Source organism: Phoxinus phoxinus, assembly GCF_949152265.1.
Source record: "Phoxinus phoxinus genome assembly, chromosome: 18".
Taxonomy (NCBI): domain Eukaryota; kingdom Metazoa; phylum Chordata; class Actinopteri; order Cypriniformes; family Leuciscidae; genus Phoxinus; species Phoxinus phoxinus.
The window spans coordinates 28,771,680-28,792,302 of record NC_136893.1 but is presented as its reverse complement, the minus strand read 5'-3'; the positions used below and the strand labels follow the sequence as shown (position 1 = coordinate 28,792,302).

Sequence of the window (20,623 nt, the reverse complement as noted above, 5' to 3'; positions counted from 1 at the left end):
TTTTTTTTCAGGTTCAAACAGACTATAATAGATTTCTCACCTTGAGAAATATGCACAAGTGGCTCTCCGTAGGGTGATAAGATCATCACTGATGGCATGAGCCTTGTCCTGTGTGCAGCAGGGTTGCCAGATTTGGTAACCTGGCTGGAGTGCGATTTTGATGACATGGGCAATATTAATCACATGCCCCTGTTTGAGGTTTAAGGATCCAACACTTTTTAATTTCTCAAACTCTACACCGCAATTTACCAAAATGTTTAAGCTTAATATTGTCTTAGGCCCTGTTTACATGAGAACGGTCGCGGGTGAAAACGTAAAAAATATTTTATCGGATGTGCCTTTCGTTTACACGGCGACAGCGTTTTTGGGGCTTAAAAACGCAAAAAAATGAAACCACCCTCCAGAGTGGAAATCTTAAAAATGCTCCACCGTTGCGTTCCCGTCTAAAGGGTAAAAACGGTAAAAAAGTCTGCTAGACAGTGAAGGCATCGCGTACGTGTTTACGTCACAGGCATGCGCCAGTACAGGAAAATAACAAAACATTATCAAACTAAAATATAGTATTAATTTCATTGACAAAAAAAAAAATCTGTCATTTTTGAGCGACGCACGAATAGCGCCGAGGGTTAAACAGCAGCTTTACCGTATTAAACATGAAAAACTGTGTCAGCGTCTCTGTCACTTTCAGTGCTCCACATCGCCACCTAGCCGTCTGGAGTGCACACTACATTGAATCTCACACACTTTTGCGTCACCATATGCATATGATTTCCCCCCATAACGCTCGTCTAAACACAGAACAAAAAGTGATAACGCAACGCCACTTTTGCGTTTTCTCTTCAGATCGTTTCCGTGTAAACATAACCTAAGATTCACTTTTTAGTTGCACTGGTTAGCTGTAGCTACCTAATATTATCTCTCTGACAATTTACCAATCAGTCAGATTTCTTGTCTGGGAAAAAGGTGTAGGCCTATATAAAAATAACTAAATGTTGTATTATGATATATTAAGAACAAATTCAAATCCAGTGTTAACAGGAACGCAGTGGTGTTTACTTTTTCCTATAGAATGTAAGTGAATCTTTTTTAAGATCCCATTACAGTTATTTAAAATATAATTTCTTGCATAATTTGATGCATTTAATGATGCATGAAAATTGCAAATAAATTATTGTGCTATTGTTCTCTGTTGCGCATTTCTCTTGACACACATTCACATATCTGAATTTGAACTGGGACTCCCTTGCTATTATGACAAACTGTTTTGCAAGATGGAAATATACAAATAATGATATGGGGACTTTATCTCTCAAGTACCTTATCACACAATATGATTTTTTTTTCTGCACCTGATGCCATAACCAGCCCAAATAAGACTAAAACTTCTTGAAGTTTGCGTTCTTCTCAATAGGTTTGCTATGTAGTCAAGAAGTTTGATTAGACCAGTCACAAATATCTGTTTTAGCCTTGCTATGAAGCCTTGCTGTTGGGAAAATCCAATGAGCACACTTATGGATGTATTGTGCGGTTGCTATTTGGCATGAAATTTAGTTGGGCAGTGTGAGGGCGTGAGACAGAGCCTGAAAGCGTGTCTCACACCAAGTGCATGAGTGTTGGCAATCCTGGTTACAGTCAGGATGAATACGCGTACTAATAACTGATAGTCTTAGTTTTGTTTCTTGGCTCCAGAGCACCAGAAAGCACTTCTGGGTTAAATACCTTCTCGCCAAGGAAAACAAATCCCCTTTCAGGGCCTGATGGGATAGTAAAGTGTCTCTCGCATGCATACTTCAGAATCTCTCTGGAAGTAGTAGATCATGGGAACTGTTTTTTTGGGAACTGTGTTAAGCTAACATGATGATGATAACATTACTTTATGTCTTGAGTTAGTATGTGTAATGGACATAGGTCAGTAAGAGCTGTGCTTGTAAACCTCACTCCCCTGGCCTCAAGAGGTGCGCTAGCGACTGATGCTAGAAGCTGCGGTCTTTAGTGTCCTTGTTAGTGTTGCCCCCTTGGACAATAACAACGACAACTTTTTCTTTTCTGTAGATTTATTCGCCCCGGTTGTTTTCTCTTTTGTTTTCTGCGACAGATTCTGGGGCTGAAAGTTTTAACATGAACAACAACAGAACATGCGTTAACTGCGCTTCTTCTCTCCCGTTTTTACTCACTAGTCTTTTCTTCTAACAGCGCCCCCAACAGTATACATATTTTCTGAGGCTTTCTATATTTATACCCTTTACATTTATATTAGTGCAAATTATCTACAATAAACAAGGAAATGAAATAAATTAAATAACTATTTGAGGTCATTACACCCTCCCCCACTAAAAAAAATAAAATGTTACAAAACATTTTTAGTTTACTATCTCTGGGTAAATATTCAAAATTTAAGTTCCAATAACAGTGTAATGTACATGCCTTCTCACAGGTTAACAATATCTTTTACTTCCATACAACGGTGACATAATTACAATCATCTAAATTTTTAGATTTGATGCATGTTGAGAGGTGTCTTGTCTTTAGGCTCGCTGGTGGGCCCCCCAGAACATCCTGTAATGACAAGTGGACACAACCACATACACCTCCACAATGTATTTGACACATTTTAAATGTCACTTCAATAATGCATTAATCTCTTAGTGTTCCTCCAGCCTTTCAAATATACCTTAAGCTGACCAAACTATAAATCTGCTGTATAGCATTATTACGACTGTAGACTTACAATACCCTTAACTGCTTATAACTCACTTAACAAAAATATTACTTTGAACGTTCCTATTTCAAATTGCACTAGTATTACTTAGTATGAAGGATACAGATTCCGGTGATCAATGCTCAGCTGGGGTTGTACACAGCTGGTCATCACCTCAGTATTTCCACCACAAACATTCCAGTTCACTGGTCGAAGCGTGGGCTCACCCAGGGTGTCATACGTGTATAGATTCCTAGGTCGCCTGGTTCTGGCAGAAGTTCTCCTTATAGGTTCTGATGCCAAGTCACTATCTTCATGCTCGGCTTCTCCTACGGATCCTTCCTCCGGCTCCCCTTGAGGATCTCCCAACTCTTCTTCATCGGACTTCTCTGAGTCAGATAGGTTTACAGATCTGTCAACGATTTCTTCAATGTCAGGTTCCTTTACAGGTGTCCTGTTTCTCTCCTCTCTTCCAGGGTGAAATTCTGCTGCACATGGATCCAGATCTGTTCCTGCTCTCTGCATTGGAACCCACAAGTCAACCTCCTCGTCGCTGGAACTGTCGGTGCTTTCATGGTGAGTATTTCGTTGTGGTTGTGCTTCCTGATTTGACCTGTTCCTCTGACATCCTTTTCTTTCCAGACGAACATCAGCTGTCTTGGGCACATCAACCAGGTAAGGGCAAGGTAATAGAAGGTTTCGGTGCAGCACTCTTTCCTTTCCAGTCTCATCCAACGGTCCAACTACATACACCGGGCCATCTCCTCTCCTTTCTTTCACCACATACGTTTGTTTTTCCCAGAATGCTCGCAGTTTTCCTGGGCCGCCTCTTTCTGACAGGTTCCTCACCAACACATGATCACCTGGCTCCAAGACAGAACTCCATGCCTTCCGATTGTAATTTCTCTGCCCCCTTGCAGCAGCCTTCTTCATGTTCTTTTTTGCAATCTCATATGCTTCTTGCATAGACCTTTTCCACTTTTCAGCGTAGTCGGCGTGAGACCGAGTGTCCTTTACGTGCTTTGTGGGGAGCACCAGATCAATTGGAAGAACTGGCTCTCGACCAAAAAGGAGAAAGAATGGGGAAAATCCTGTTGACTCGTGCACTGTAGAATTATAGGCGTGGACAACTTTGTTAAGGTGTTCTGCCCAATTCGACTTCTTTGTCTCCTCTAAGGTCCTCAACATCCCCAACAGTGTCCTATTGAACCTCTCTGCCGGGTTAGCTTGGGGATGGTAGGGAGTTGTACGTGAATGCCTAATCCCACAGTAGCTCTGTAACTTTTGGAACAGGTTGTTCTCGAACTCCCTCCCCTGGTCATGGTGGATCTTTGCAGGAAAACCATAGCGCATGATGAAATCTTCAAAGATCTTCCGGGCTGCTGTCTTTCCAGACTTGTTTCTGGTGGCGTATGCCTGAGCAAACTTTGAAAAATGGTCTATGACCACAAGGATATACTCTGCTCCCCCTCTACTTTTCTCCAGGTGCAGGTAATCAATCGAGATCATCTCAAACGGAGCTGTTGTCTCAATGCTCTTGATTGGGGTTCTGGTGATCCGGTTTGGTTTCTTTTGTCTTAGGCATCGACACACTCTGGTGACATAATGCTCTATCTCTTCTCTCATTCTCGGCCAGAAGAAACGTGCACGAGCTGCTGCCACCATACGATCGGCACCTAGGTGGGCCATGTCCTCATGCAAGTGCTTGTATATCATACTTTTCAAGTTTTCTGGGACAACTAACTGAGTTCTGGTCATTATTTTTCTTTGCAGGATACCTTCCTCATTAATCTGCAGGTGATGCCATTCTCGTAGGAGTCGTCTCACATCTTCCGGTTCCTTCAATTTGTCTTTGTGTTTGAGATAGATTTGTTTCTGTTTCAAATCAAGTACTCGGCTGATGACTGGATCTCTCAATTGGGCGCTCCTGATATCCTGAGGTGTAAGCCGTTGACTGGTCTCTGATCCAGCATTCAGCTCCTCCGGTAAGACATCTATGTTGCAAGTGATTGCAGATATCCAGTCCACTTCTCCACGTCGTTGTGCTTTCAGAGCTTCCCCGATTGATCCCAGAACTTCTGGCTCACATTCCTGAGTACACTCTCTGACTGTGACTTCAATGGGCACTGGTCTCCGTGATAAGAAGTCTGCATCTCCATTTGCCGTTCCTGGTCTATACTTCAAAGTGAAACGGTAGTCTGCCAGCTCAGAAACCCACCGTTGCCCCGCTGCATTAAGCTTTGCCGTTTTCATGACATATGTCAATGGGTTATTATCACTGTAGACAATGAAGTGTGGCGCATGAAACAGGTAGTGACGGAAACGCTCTGTGATCGCCCATTTGAGTCCCAGGAACTCCAACTTCCCAGAATGCAGCTTGTAGTTCCTTTCGGCAGGGGTCAGAGTCCGAGACCCGTAACCAACTACTCGGAGTTTACTTCCCTGTCGTTGGTACAATACGGCTCCTAGCCCTTCTTCTGACGCATCAACATGAAGGACAAATGGTTTTTCAAAGTCTGGGTATGCCATAATGGGTGGGCTTGACAACTCCGCGATCAGCTTCTCCAGCGCTTCCTAATGTCTCCCTGTCCACTCTACTGGCTGTGATGGAGGTGCTTGCGAGGAAGAGTTCCCTCTTTTTCTGGAGCCTTTCGTCTTGCACATGCTGGGATTTGTCAATAGTTCATATAAAGGCTTGGCAATTCTGGCAAAGTCAGCAATGTATGCTCTGTAGTAACCAAGGAAACCCATGAGCTTCCTCACCTCACGAACAGTGCTAGGTGTTTCCCACTTTAGTGCTTGCACAGCTTCTTTTTCTTTGGGGTTCATGCTGTACCCATGTTCAGAGATGATGCGGCCCACATAGCAGACTTCCCGCTTAAAAAAGTCACATTTCCTTGGCCTTAGCTTGATACCACACTGATCCTGTCGCTGTAGTACTTTCTTCAAGTCCTCTAGGTGCTGGTCGAAGTCCTTGCTGAAGACTAACACGTCGTCAAGATAGGGAACACATATATCATCCCTTAACTCTCCTAGACACTCTTCCATGTACCTCTGAAAGGCGGCGGGTGCATTCGTGAGGCCAAAAGGTATGCGTACCCACTCGTAGAGCCCCCAGGGTGTTATGAATGCTGTGTATGCCCTACTGTCTTTATTCATGAAGCCCTGATGATAGGCTTTACCCTGGTCCAGCACAGTGAACCAGGAGTTCCCCCCTAGATTTTCTAGGATCTCTTGGATTCGTGGGATGGGATGCCGGTCAGGGTGTGTCTTTTCATTGAGCAGCCGGTAGTCCACACACAGACGCAAACTTCCATCCTTCTTTCTCACACACACAACCGGCGAGGAATAGGAGGATGTCGACTTTTGGATCCACCCCTGACTCAGTAAATTCTGTATGTGGGTCTTCACCTCTTGATACAGGGGTCGCGGGATTGCATTGTACGTCTTTTGTACAGGGATTTTGTCTTTCAAACAAATGTCCATTCTAAGGTCCTGAATACATCCAGTATCCCAGTCATCCTTAGCAAACACTCCACTATTTTCTCTCAACAGCTGTCTCACACGTTCCTGTTGTTCCCCAGGTAAGTGACTGAGGTCCACTGGAGGGTCCCATCCTTCACTCTCCTGAACCCTGGGCCCAGTCTCTGGAGGCAAGTCATTGTCACATTGTGATAGCTGAGATTGGGATTCAGACGGAGGTGGTGGTTTCACTTCCAGCTGATGGATGGCATCCACTGTATGCAGCCACCCCAGGACAGTCCGTGCTGTAAGTGTCACCTCTTCTTCTGTGTTATTTTCTACCATCACTGTAATGTTGTCATTATCGTTCCGAGGCATCTGAATAAGCTGTTTGTTTACCTTTATACCTGCAGGCCAGGGTACTTCTGAATTGGGCTCCAGCATCACGTGCGTTCCAAGGGTAACCGTCTTATTCAGTTTGCCACAACTGACGTTCACTCTCGCGCACCTTGGAAGAATGATGGATTTTCGTCCAAGTCTTGCAATATGACAGCCGCTGCTGTTTTTGCGTTTCTTCAGGAGTGACAGAACGGCTTTTGCTTTCCTAGGGCTAACTTCCAGAGATGAACTCAGTGTGTCCACAAGGAAACTCAAAGGAATCTGCTGGGCTGCATTAGCGTGGACCAATTCCTCAATCACATTAAAGCCGATTATTGGTTTTTCCAATTCACTAGATGCAATGAGAATTGGTGCCAGCAGGTGTGTGGCCCTTCCTTCAGTCTCAGTGTTACCAGACAGACAAAACTCCACTTCCATCCAGCCTTCATATGGGATGCTCGTCCCATTCGCCGCTGTCAGGTTGAGTTCTCCCTCCTCAAGCAGCTCTCTCACTGGTCTCACTTCTGCGTCAGGAAGATGTCTCTTCTTCCACTCCGAGCCCACAATTGAAACCTGTGACCCCGTGTCCCAAAGCACTGATGTATTAACACCTCCTAGAGAACATTGCACCAAGCATCTGCGTCCCACCAAACTGGCCGTTTTCTCCTGTTTGTTCGACCATGGTCCTTCAGATAAGCAAGCTCTTGGTAAGCTTTTGATGATGCGTGATGTAATCTCAATCTTGCTTGACGTCACATTGGTCACAGTTCGTTTCCGACAACCTGCTGCCCAATGTTCACTGCTGCCACACTTGTAGCAGTGTTCACATCTTCCCTCTGGGTTGGACTGCTCACATTGGGTACAGCGTCTGGTGTTTGCTCGAACAGGTGGATATTGATTACGAGTGAATCTCTGGTTACCGTTTCTGATTGTCTGAGGTCGTGATGTTTGAGCAAGGCTCGCTACTTGAGACGTAAGGCTCTGGATTGCCTCACAGATCACTTTGTCTCGTGCATCCAGCTTTTCCATCAGTGTGTTAGGCTTTGGAGCTTTCTCTTTTTTCATACTGACACCTTTATCTTGTTCAGCATGTGCCTGTTCCTCCTCCATAACTGTGGCCACCTTGGCTATTTTTGGTCGTGTGGTTGAGAACTTTGCTTTTCTTTCAAGCTCCAGACTATATGACATGTTCATTTTCTCCAAAAGCACTTCATCTTCCACCAGCGGGTTTTCCAGGTAGGGTTTTAGATCTGTGCGTATGGTGTCATCATGAAGGCCAGTCAGAACTGTCTGCAAAAACTGATTCTGGATTAGTTCATAATTATATCTTAATCCTGTCTTTACATTTTCAGATGCTGACAAAACCCTCTGTCTGAGATCCATGGCTCGAACTAGGAACTGGATAGGCGTTTCTTTGGGTTCTTGAACTGCACGTGTGAGTGAGTGATACAATTCAGTTGCATCCTTTTCAATAAAATGTGCTCTGAGAATTTGTTTAAGGGCAGGTAATGTTAAGTCTGTTCTACTCTCTAGGTAACTTCTCAAACTGACACCTGGAATGATGGCTTGAATGACTGCCTCAACAATTTCTCCCTCATCATAACCTCTTTTGCATGCCTTGTGGATCTGTCTGTCCAGGCTGGTAAAGTTTAATTTGTCTCTCTGGCCAGGTTCACCAATTTGTCCGATTATTTTGAGTTCTTTTTTATACACTGAATGCAGTAGTGTGACACTTTCTCCTGAAGCTGATGAATTTGGCATTTTTCTGTCTGTTCTGGCACATCGTGATTCTGTTGCAGTGATTATAACAGGCTTTTCTGATGCAATTCCACTAACGCCCACAGAGTGGTGCTCCAGGTCAACTTTTCGCTGCCCCTCGTTGCTTGCTTCAACCTCTACACTAGATGAGTTCTCGTTTTCCCCTTCGTCAACATTTCTCAAACTGTCGATTTTTTCCTTTGTATCTAGCAATATAGATAGTCCTTCATCTTCAAGTAAAACAACATCATCTCCCTCCAAATACTGCAGAATGCGTCTTCTCAGCGCGCGAGGCGTGTGTGTCTCATCCTCTCCCACATTTAGCATGAACATTTCACACAAATCTCTCAGTTGTGAAGCAGATAACTCGAGTAATTTACTCTCTATTTCATCCAGCGTAGCTTCCCACACAGGCAACATTATGGCCACTCACTGAACAGATTAACTCACGTTTGCAGTTATTTTTCCGCCGTTTCAAAGTCCACTCTCTCCGTGATTCGCGGCTCGCGCTGCACTCGCGGCTCGTTTCATCACTCGCTGGCCGCTCCGCACTTGCTGCTCTCTTCCTCCCGAAATCCGTCACAACCGAGCAGAAACACCAATTTTATGTTGCCCCCTTGGACAATAACAACGACAACTTTTTCTTTTCTGTAGATTTATTCGCCCCGGTTGTTTTCTCTTTTGTTTTCTGCGACAGATTCTGGGGCTGAAAGTTTTAACATGAACAACAACAGAACATGCGTTAACTGCGCTTCTCTCCCGTTTTTACTCACTAGTCTTTTCTTCTAACAGCGCCCCCAACAGTATACATATTTTCTGAGGCTTTCTATATTTATACCCTTTACATTTATATTAGTGCAAATTATCTACAATAAACAAGGAAATGAAATAAATTAAATAACTATTTGAGGTCATTACATTAGCGCGCCCGCCTCCCACGCCGGAGACCCCATTGAATCCCGCTTGAAATGGTGAATTTTTCACTAAATGTACTTATCTATATTCCGCTGTTTTTACTGTCCTAAAAACGGGCTGATGACTTCCTTGTTCTATGAAGTCCCTCCTTCAGAAATACGTAACGAGTTCTGATTGTGCCAGCGGTTCCTGGCTCTACGTCTCCTCGGCCCTATGGTCACGTTTCAACCTCTCTCGGCTCCTGACACCATCCTGGCTCCCCTCCATCAGCTCGACCGTGGGCATTCATCATGTCATCCTCTGGCTCCTCTCACCTTCATCTTTCCCTGGTCATCTCCTTGGGTCTCCCTTTGCCTGCTCCTCATCCTCCTCCAGAGCCCGGTCCTCCTGTCATTGCCTCCATTTGCCTGAGTTCTAGTTTATTCATTTGTTATAGTGGTTTCTTATTAGTCACACCTGTTCCCTATTTTGTTGTTGAGTATTGAAACGGAAAGAAGTGACGTGACGTGTTGCCAAATATGGTGTCCCATACCATTGAGCTCTGCATTTCACCCATCAGGTGCACACACACACACAGTTGTGAGTATTGAACACACACATACCATGAACACACACCGGGAGCAGTGGGCTCCCATTTTTGCTGTGGCGCCCGGGGAGCGATCGGGGGTTAGATGCCTGACAGAAGCGCACCTCAGCTGTGTTTAATGGGAGTAGAAGAAAGCGCAGTTCACTCCCTCCACATTTCCTTTTACATTTAAGCCTTCAGTTTTCCTCAGCTCCTTGTTCTGCGTTGTAAACATTTAAAGTGTAGTGTTCATGTTCTTGATCATCAATTAAAAGTATCTTTATTCTTCATTTTGCGTCACACATCTCTCTTTTGGACTATACATGTGAAATCAGCAGTGGTGTGCTGTCTTTCCAGTACTGATTGAGAACTGTTTGTTCCAGTAAAATGTTATCCACACACTCCTACATCTATATTCCAGTAGCAGCTTAAAATTTGCTGAGCACATATTTACGTTTTTATAGGTTGCTATAAATAAAAGTCACTGTGACTGCGTTGTCCGAAATCTGACCCGATAGCACAAATTATAAATCAATCATTATAAGCACCTTTGAGAATTAGGCTAAAGAGGTAGAACACTGTTTTTATGAACTTACTTGATCATTTATTTGTATACAGCAATCTTCCATATTGCAGACTGAACAACATAAATGACTACATCTGTTGCTGTCCTAATATTGAACATTAAGTAAAAATCACAGTTGTTCAAACAATTGAACAATGATTTTCACATTTATTGTTACTGCTTTGGACAGTTGGAGTGTCAAGGTGAATTACATGTTCAATTAGCATTGCTAGCATTCCTCTAGCTTCTACGCTCCTGTGTTGACCTCTGCTCTCCTGTCCATATCATTATTCATTACTGCTAACGTAAACGCTTAAATTATATTTCCAGCCTATAGGACAAAAGATGTGTCCCTTGGCTACACACAGTGCAGTTATTTGAGGAAATAAGTAAGTGTGTGTTGTATTTTGTGTATAGTAAATGAATGGTGTTATGGACTTTGGGTAACTTTTGGCCCATTCTCAAGAAACTGCCATTTATACAGTTATTAATTTCACTTCAAGGGGTCAGTGCTAAACTTCATCATATTTTCCCACGTGTTTGTGTGTGTTTCAATGGTTGAACATTACAGGGTTGAAGGCCAGTTCAAGGGACATTATTTACTATCAATATTACACTTTAGTTTGAAGTATCATGTGTGTTCATTACATGTTAAATCTGAAGACTATAACCTGCTTTGGCCTCACCAGTATCCTGCTCCCTTGACCTTCATTTAAGAGTTTACTTTCTCGAGTTTCCCACACGTGTACTCCAAACCACACAACCAGCCCGTGTCTCCTAAACACACCGACCTCTTGCCGCAGGATGGACACTAGTTTGGTGGAAGAGTGGAACGGGAGAAGGAGAGAATGTAATGGGGGATAGAGAGATTGTGGCACAACAGTCTTACTCTCCATGACCCCGTGAACAGTGTGAAATTGGATTAGGAGGTGTGAAATTAAGCTGTATTTACCCTGCGGCAGGACGACCGGCAAGGCAAATCATGGTTACACATATCAAATTAAGGAGCAAAAGAGAAAGCATGTAGAGTCAAATCATTCTGTACACTGGTGCAGTCAGTCATGCCTGAGAAACACTGCTGGAAACTTACACACCCAAACAAACTATTTTGTGAATATTTGCTAGATATTTGCTCTGTGTTTGTGTTGAAAAGAATATTGTGTTTGTACATAAGTCCTGGCTGTGTAAATAGGAGAAATTAAAAGTGCACCGGACCGTTCAGCCGGAACAGCACAACACCCTCGCAGCCAATCAGCAATAAGGGGAGTCCAAGTGAAAAGTCTGGAAAAGTTGCAATTACAGTGGATATACAAATGTTGTGATGTAAAAAACTTAAACAAAACTTTTGCACATTTAATGTAAGAATTACAACCTAAAAAATGCACTGAAAACCATGGTTAGTTTGTTCACATGGTTTAACTACAACCCCAGCTCTGGTCCACACGGCCCCTGTTCCCACATCACACATGCCATAAAGACCGACGGCCCTGGAGTGGCCCAGATCTGGATTAAAGACAATGGCCACACATGTGCCATACCTGGCCCGAGTCTCAGCCAATTACTAACCCATAACTGAGCCGCACCTGAGCCTGATCCACACTGTAAAAAACAAACAAAACAAAAAACAATCAGCTGCGGTTGCCAAAAAAAAAACGTAAAATATCCTAGTTTAAGTAAAATGCAAAAAACTTGAACAGTTATTTCCTGAATTAATACAACAAACAAATTCACTGTAAAATGTGATTCTCTTGCGTTTAACTATATACATGTCACAGTGTCTGGTGGTTCCCTGGGTTTAACACTAGAGGTCTCAGTTTTCACGGTGTCTAGGCATTTTCACTACATTTCCCATAATCCTGTCTGTCACGAGATTGTTCATTTCCTTCAGCTGTTTCTCGTCACCTTGTTTGCACTTGTGTATATATACCCTGTCTGTTTGTCACGGAGTCCTTTGTATATTGTCCCCACACTTCCGTTCCTGTTGTTCGTGTAATCTTATGTTATTTGGATTGCCTTTTGATTTCGACCCTTGCCTGGACTGTTGTGAGTACGGATTACCCTTAAATAAATACTGCAAATTGGATATTTTCGTCTTGTGTGTGTTCGTGACAATACATTAATAAATGTCACGGATCAGCAAATACAAGGGGGTAATCCATCCGCCGGAAACTGAAGCTTCCCCAGGGGCCGCCATTGGCTATCAAGCCATCCCCTGCTGTCTGTTAGCATCCCATTGACTCCCATTCATTTTGGCGTCACTTTGACAGCGAATAACTTTACATCTGTGGTGTTTAAAGACTCCATTTGTCCATTATTTATTCCTAAAGAAACACAATGTATAAAAGGCTCCATTACCTTGTATCTTACGTTATGGCCCCGTAGAAGCAGTTTTTGTAAAAATAGGCTAATGATTGCGTCATAACCACTCGACTCTCTGTCGCACTGTAGAGAAATTACCGTATAGACAGGCGGAGAAGCTCGCAGGCAATCGGGGGGACGTGGAGGCATAAAGTCTGATAAAGTCCAGGGAGAAGCCCACAGAGAGTGATAAAGTTGCTCCTGCTGCTAGCACATGCACAGCTAATGCTCACGCTCTCCATCTCTGCGAGATTCGGAAGGGAATGATTCAGATTTCTCTCGGCACCGCTACTAGAAGACTGACAGCTGTCAGACAGGTTCACGTCACATCTACGTCATCAAGCTCAGTTTGAGTCTGCGCAGTACGCTCAGCCATCAGGAAGTGAATGCTTCTAATTGACTTCACTTTTTTCCGTTGAAATCTATGGGGTCTCTGTGTCCATCTTATATACTGTCTATGGCAACTACACAGTTAAAGCCTCTAAAGTAAAGCAACATGTAGCATCTCTTCAGTGTTAGTCTTCTCCTGGACTAAAGCACAGGCTCTGCTCTTCAGCACAGCGGTGACCCACTAAACTCACCAGAAACCCTTTACATCCACAACAATAATAAAGTTTAATGTCACCATTATGGTGATTAGTGTTGGCTTTAGTTGGGCTCTTGACCCTTGACCTTTTAACAGTAAATCTCACTCTCAGTTCCTCACACTAAGCATCTCATCCTCAAGATTTGGATTGCAGCACAGGAATAAAGTATGGTGTGTTTTACCAGCATATTAATAAAAGTATGCCCCATGATAAACACACTTAATGAAATATATAATTATTATGGTTAAATGATAACAGAAATGTTATTTAATTCAATATTTTAAAAGGTTGTATTGTTTAAAATTAATCTTTGAAATGCCAAGTCATAACAGAATGAAGTGTCATCATTTCAAATTAAGTAAATTGTACATCAGTCAAGTCAACTGCATTAAAGTGCACTTCATGTCCCAAGGACACTCAGGATGGTGATTTGGAGCAGATTGATCTGGGACACACTCCTCGTCCTCCACCAACCGGCCCTCGTGTTGTCTGCCGTGGTCATGTTGTGCTATAATCGACACATACGGCCAGCTCTGGCTGAACGCACACATGCCATCGCCTACAGGAGGCCAGCAGTGCCAGCTTGAGGCCACATTCAGGCCAAGATCGCTTGCTGTGTGGGAGTATTTCCCATTGACGATGATCAGATCATGTTCATTATCTCTGTGAAAAAGGCTGTAACTGTAAATACTGCCATCTGGAATCTGATCAGATACATTGTAAATAATACGTTTCTTTGTCCAACTCCAAGAAATGTTTAATAGTCTGGGAAAGAGAGGTTAGTGAGCAGTTGATTTGTCTCAGGCCACATTTACACATAGCCGGGTATTTAGAGAAACGAATATTTCTCCCCCTCCGTTTTCAATAATAACATCGTGCACACAACCCGCATAAATACGCCGTCGAGCGCCTTTATAACTATGCTAAACCTATGGGCGGCAGTGTAGGGAGAAGGATAAAGCCATGCAAGCCAATCAGAATCCTCAGAATCGACAAGAGAGAACCTAAAACCCCGTTTCTCCCAGTTGACACGACAACATATAACCGGCGTTTTCAGAAATCTCCACTTTGGCCGGAGTTTTTAGAAATGATCGTTTTCTGGGATAAAAACGGCGTTTTCGTGTAAATGACAGGCCAAAACGCAGAGAAATATCTGCGTTTTCCCATCGTGTAAACGGGGCCTCAGAAGAGATGAGCTTTTTCACCCGGCAGCCATTACAAGAGAATACAGTGAAGAGGATTTACACGATTTTGAAGAGTACAACTGACATCCACAAATAAACATGTGGAAAAACGTTTTTATTCTGCCCTGGCAATGGTGTTTTGAACCAAGCATTGACAGATAGCTAACAGAAATAAAGCTCCATCACACGTTCTTCTTTGTGCTTATGTGATGCACACTTTACTTTACTTTGTAAAAGATCGTAACTACTCCAAGGATCGACAGCAACAATGACGTGCATCCAAAACACAGATCACAAACGAGTCTCTTCTTCTACTGATTTACGTGCTTCCTGTAGCGCTCTGTTAACAGCGTAATAATATTTTTTCACCACTAGGTGTCACGCACGATCTACTTACACACAAATCAAAGTAGCCTACGGCTTGTAAAGAAAACTAACACTGAACAGAACACTCCCCACCTGGTATAACTTGGGTTATACCACTATGCATTCTGATTACTTGACAAAAGTAAGACTATGTCACATATAGGTCTTAGGTATTCTCTGACAGTTCCCTGCTTAGCCGTCTTCACCATAACCTTACGAATTTTTCCATCAGATGAGGCTACAGTCTTTGTAACGAGACCAACTGGCCACTCACTGCGCTTAGCTTCCCCATCTTTCAACATGACAATGTCCCCTTCCTGAATACTTTTCCTCTCTTCCGTCCATTTCCTTCTGGGTTGCAAGGTCGACAAGTACTCCTGCTTCCATCGCTTCCAGAATGAATCCGCCAACATCTGGACTTGACGCCATTGATTTTTGTGCAGGTGACCTAACTCAAAGTTTCCTGGAGGCGCTGGAGCAACACTAGCTTTCTGAGTTAAGAGCATCGCTGGTGAGAGCACTTGAGGCATGCCTGCATCTGTCGAAATTGGGGTTAAGGGTCGGGAATTCATAATAGCCATGACTTCAGCCATTAACGTTGTTAAGACCTCATGCGTGAGTCTAGTGGGAGTTTTCATCAAGAGAGCTTCCAGAATACGTCTGGCTATCCCGATCATTCTTTCCCACACTCCTCCCATATGGGAGGAGTGTGGAGCATTAAATGTCCAAGTACAGCCCTGATTCTGCAAAAAACCTTTCAACTCTGAGTTGCTGCTCTCAATTTGTAGTTCCTTCACTGCTCCGACAAAATTCGTCCCTCTGTCTGAACGAAAATGTTTCACCGGACCTCTGACGGCCAAGAAGCGTCGCAGAGCACAAATGAAGCTTGATGTTGATAGGGACTCTATTACTTCCAAGTGAACTGCCCTGGTACTCAAGCAACTGAATATGACAGCCCATCGCTTATTCTCAGTGCTGTGCCCTCTTGTCTTGCGTGTCACCACAGTGAATGGACCGAAAACATCAAGACCTGTGTGTGTAAAAGGTGGGTCAACAGAAACTCTGTCTGAGGGCAAAGCAGACATCTTTTGACTCTCCATTCCACCTCTCAGTTTCCTGCATAACACACATTTGTGGATGACATTTGAGATAAGCCTTTTGCCGCTGACTATCCACAAACCAGCACTGCGTATCGCACCCTCAGTAAAATTACGGCCTTGATGAGCCACTTGATCGTGGTAATACTGAATTAAAAGCTCCACCACGTGATGATTGGGTGGAATTATCAAGGGATGCTTCTCTGGATCTGAGATGGCAGCAGAGTGAATGCGACCCCCAACTCGTAACAGACCTTTCTCGTCCACAAAGGGGTCAAGTCTCTGGAGTGTGCTACGCTCCGGAACTTTATTGTACCTTGTCAAGCTTTCAAATTCCTCTCTGTACACTTCTTGCTGGACAGTTTTGATTATAGTTGACTTGGCCTGTGATATCTCCACATCTAAGGTTTCGGTACATTGATGCCATTTTCGGCAAACATTGTTGGACAGAGATTTTGAGAATGATTTTGCAATGTGAGTAAGTGTAGTGACAGCCCTCACCAAGGATCTCCAGCTTGAGAAACGTTTGAATCTGCCTGAGCCTAGTGACTGCTCCGTGATGTTAGTTGCCATTGTGTTCACTTGAGAACGAATTTCAACATCCTCTTCTGCTTTGACAAGCCCATACGACTCTTCTACACTACATGCTATAGGGCCACATTCGTTCAGGAATCCTGGACCTGAGAACCAGTTGGTAAGGGGCAAGTGGGCTGCTCCCACAAGCCTTGTGGCATGATCTGCTGGGTTCTGTTCAGAACAGACGTAATGCCATTGTCTAGGTTCTGTGGTTTTCCTTATGCGTGCAACCCTATTGGCCACATACATGTAGAATCTTCGTGTCACATTGTTAATGTAACCGAGCACAATACGGCTGTCTGTGTAGAAATGGATGTTGTGAAGCTCTGTGTCAATTTCTTCTTTTATGAGTTCCATCAACTCGACAGCAAGCACCGCTGCACATAGCTCGAGGCGTGGAACAGTGTGAGCAGGAAAAGGGGCCAACTTGGATCTTCCCATTACAAACCCCACATGAGGCCGTCCCTCTAAGTCTATTACTCGTAGGTACGCTACTGCAGCAATAGCTAGAGTAGAAGCATCTGAGAAAATGCACAGCTCTCTGCGCTGAGCTCCACATACTGAGGTTGGGACATAAGCTCTTGGTATGTGCAATTGATCAAGTTCAGCTAGAGATGAAGTCCATGCTTTCCATTTTTCTATTTTGTCTAATGGAAGAATAGTGTCCCAATCCTGTTGTGTTGTGGAAAGTTCTCTCACAAGTGATTTGCCTTGCATGGTGACTGGACAGACAAACCCGAGAGGATCATACAAACTATTGACTGTGGAAAGGATACCTCTTCGAGTGAAGGGTTTGTGATCCTGAGAAGCTTTGAACGTAAAACAGTCTGCCTTGAGATCCCAACTTATGCCGAGGCTGCGTTGGAGAGGTATTGGGTCTTTTTCAAAGTCCAAGTTTTTGAGACCTTTGGCTCTCTCACAAGATGGAAAGGCTTCCATAACCGAAACACTGTTGGAGGCTACTTTATGCAGATTTATGCTTGACTTCGCCAACATGGTCTGTGTGCGCTTTAAGAGATCAATTGCTTCTCTTTCAGTAGGGACAGATGTGATGCCATCATCAACATAGAAATTGCGGAACACAAAATTCTTGGCGTCCGTTCCACACTCTGATTCCCCAAACTCTGCCGCTCTTCTTAGAGCATAAATAGCAACCGCTGGCGAAGGACTGTTGCCAAAGACATGTACAGTCATTCTGTAATCAATGATCTCCTTTTCTGCACAGTTGTCTTTGTGCCAAAGGAAACGGAGATAATTGCGATGCTGCTCTTTTACCTTGAAACAATAGAACATCTGTTCTATGTCTGCCATCACCGCTATCTTCTCCCTACGGTAGCGCAACAGTACACCCAAAAGAGCATTGTTAACCCCCTGGGGTCGGCAATCACGCCGGCGTGATTTGCGCGTTTTTTTTCACATAGCAGCTGAATAAACTTAAAATACTCCGTCATTTGTGGTCATACAGACTTAATAAAAATGAAAAAAGAATCTGTGAGATGTCTACTTTTGTATGTGTCCACTTACAATCAAAACAAAACGTTGTGCTTTTGTAAAATAAAGAAATTAAACAGGGTGTGCTTTCTGCCTCTCCGTCTCGTGAACTTTTTTTTCTTGAGCACGTCTCTAAACATTTTAAAAAACTCAGCGAATACTTGTCACACATTTGTGAGCTCTATATATTTATAATCATTTAAGTGTGTAGTTTTAAATTATCTGATTCAAAACGAAAACAAATATTCTCTGTTTAAGTAATTTGTATAAAACCAACAAGATATTCAGTTTCTCTAACCCTTCCTCATTAGTTTTAATGTGACCACACCCACACGCGCAAAACATATAGAGATGCAAATCGTCCATGTGTCGCGCGAACGCCCCCATTACCTCAACAACAAAGCGGCAAACTTTATCAGTCCTCTTCAGTCGTCGAGTTTGGAAGACATGCTGTGAGATTATTGGGTTTACATCTGAAGAAGAAGATCGCGATTTGAAGACAAGAACGATTTTAAGGTAAGAAATAATCCTGAATTATATTAGTTAGTGTTATTGTTGCATAAACTTCATATTGCCATTGAACTGTTGCTCGATGCTTCAGTGAATGTTCCCTGCACGCGCTGTGAGAGTTTGAAAACGCAGTCGCGCGACGTGCGTTTGAAAAGCAAACCATGATTTTACTCCAATCTCATTTCATAACGTCATATCGATGTAAACATTTGAAGTAACATATGATAATCAATATGTTTTTCTCTAGTGTAGTGTTACTGAAGTGTTCCTTTTTAACTATGCCTGCTATACTGTTCTTATTATTTGATTCAGCCCTGCTGCAAAAAATACTTTCTTAGTTAGTATTTTTGTTTTGTTTCCAGTCCAAATATCTAAAAATTCTTAAACCAAGAAGTGTTTACTAGAGAAGTAAAATGACATAAGAAATTCTATTTTGTTTTAAGATAAAAAGAAAGTAATTTAAGTAATTTTTGCTTAAAACGAGCAAAATTATCTGCCAATGGGGTAAGCAAAAAATTCTTGGTTTCCATTTGAATTAAGATTTTTTTTCTTGTTTTCTATTCGAATTCAGATTTTTTTGCTTACCCCATTGGCAGATAATTTTGCTCGTTTTAAGCAAAAATTACTTAAATTACTTTATTTTTATCTTAAAACAAAATAGAATTTCTTATGTCATTTTACTTCTCTAGTAAATGCTTCTTGATTTAATAATTTTTTAGATATTTGAAAAATACTAAGTAAGAAAATCATTTTTTGCAGTGCAGGTATATGCCTACAAGGCACAACAAATATATATATATGTATATATATATATATATATATATATATATATATATATATATATGTGTGTGTGTGTGTGTATTTTGTAAATTTTAAAAAGGAATTTTCACCAGAAATCTAAAATGTATTCCCACAATCATGCAGCCCTGGTTTCTTCTTGATATCAGCATGCTCACAGCTTTTTTATATATATATATATATATTTTTTAGGTAGCTACCCGTCCTGCTGACTTCAACATGAGCATGAGGAGGTAAAGTGAAAAATCAAACACCTTGGAAATGACAGGTATGCACTGTTTCAGGAAAGGAAAGGTGTGTGACTGGTTAAGTCTCTGTCTTTAGTTCAGTGTGTTAAATAATGTGCTTTTTGCCATTTGTTGTGTATCTTTGGATGATGTTGTGTTGTAAATAAATTCAAACAATCAAAAAGCCATTTTTTTTTTAAATCTCCTCATTCTTTGTGCAAGGTAATGTAATGATAGTGCCTGAGAGCTCCTAATAGGGCCATTATGGGAGGGCCTTTGTCTCTCTCAGGTGTGAAACACTCAATATTCATGGTGGTTAACGCCTCCTCGCATAAAGCTTTCTTACACAAAACATGTCATACAAATTTTAAATCAATATATTGTCTTATCTGAATGAGTATTCAGGATGATTTTCACATAGTTTTGGAGCAAATATTCTAGGCTACGTGATACAATTTTCAAAAGCCTTGCGACGAAATAATTAGTTTGTCTTTCATGACATTATTTCAGTGACTTTTTTTTTGGTCATTTTCACAAACCACGCATAAATGTTATTATCTCAAAACTACAAACTTTTACATACATGCTGCTGACATATTATTGTAGCAGAGTTTGTGCTGAATGCAGTGTAATAATACTTTAGTCATGAAAATGTCACAAGTAACAGAAATAAGCACAAATGTTAGAGCATGTCAGAACACCTCCAGGACCCAGAAAACACCTCAGACCCCTGAGGGTTAAGGTCAGGTCCACTCAGTAAAACATCATTTAGGGAGATCTCTCTACACTGGGCACTCGAATCAAAGACCACCCGAATTTTGTCAGGTTTGAGAGGGTGGTAAACTCCAAAAATTGGCAAATACCAACATTCTTCCCCCGACTGCAGGGGAGGAGCGGGTTCTGCTTGCCCATTTTCGATCACCTTCTGCATGAAGTCAAAGAAATGTGTTTTCATATTTGGCTTCTTTAGGAGAGTACGCTGTAATGAGTTCAGCCTCTGCATAGCTTGCTCTTTATTGTTTGGGAGTTGCATTCTTGGAGAACGGAATGGAAGTGGCGCCACCCAATGATTATCCTCACTAAGGTAC

The 20,623-nt window shown here is 42.5% G+C and overlaps 1 protein-coding gene across 1 annotated transcript; it reads right to left on the bottom strand.

Annotated features, from left to right (window-relative positions):
- Nucleotides 1-5,272: 5,272 nt before the first annotated feature.
- Nucleotides 5,273-9,201, bottom strand: LOC306986306 (uncharacterized protein; the record flags this gene model as incomplete). Its single annotated transcript, XM_079589424.1, has 2 exons — nt 8,747-9,201; nt 5,273-7,828 (listed from the first exon to the last, which is right to left on the bottom strand). Exon 2 carries the CDS (start codon nt 7,730-7,732, stop codon nt 5,273-5,275), a length of 2,460 nt encoding a protein of 819 aa, XP_079445550.1. The 5' UTR covers nt 7,733-7,828; nt 8,747-9,201.
- Nucleotides 9,202-20,623: the final 11,422 nt, after the last annotated feature.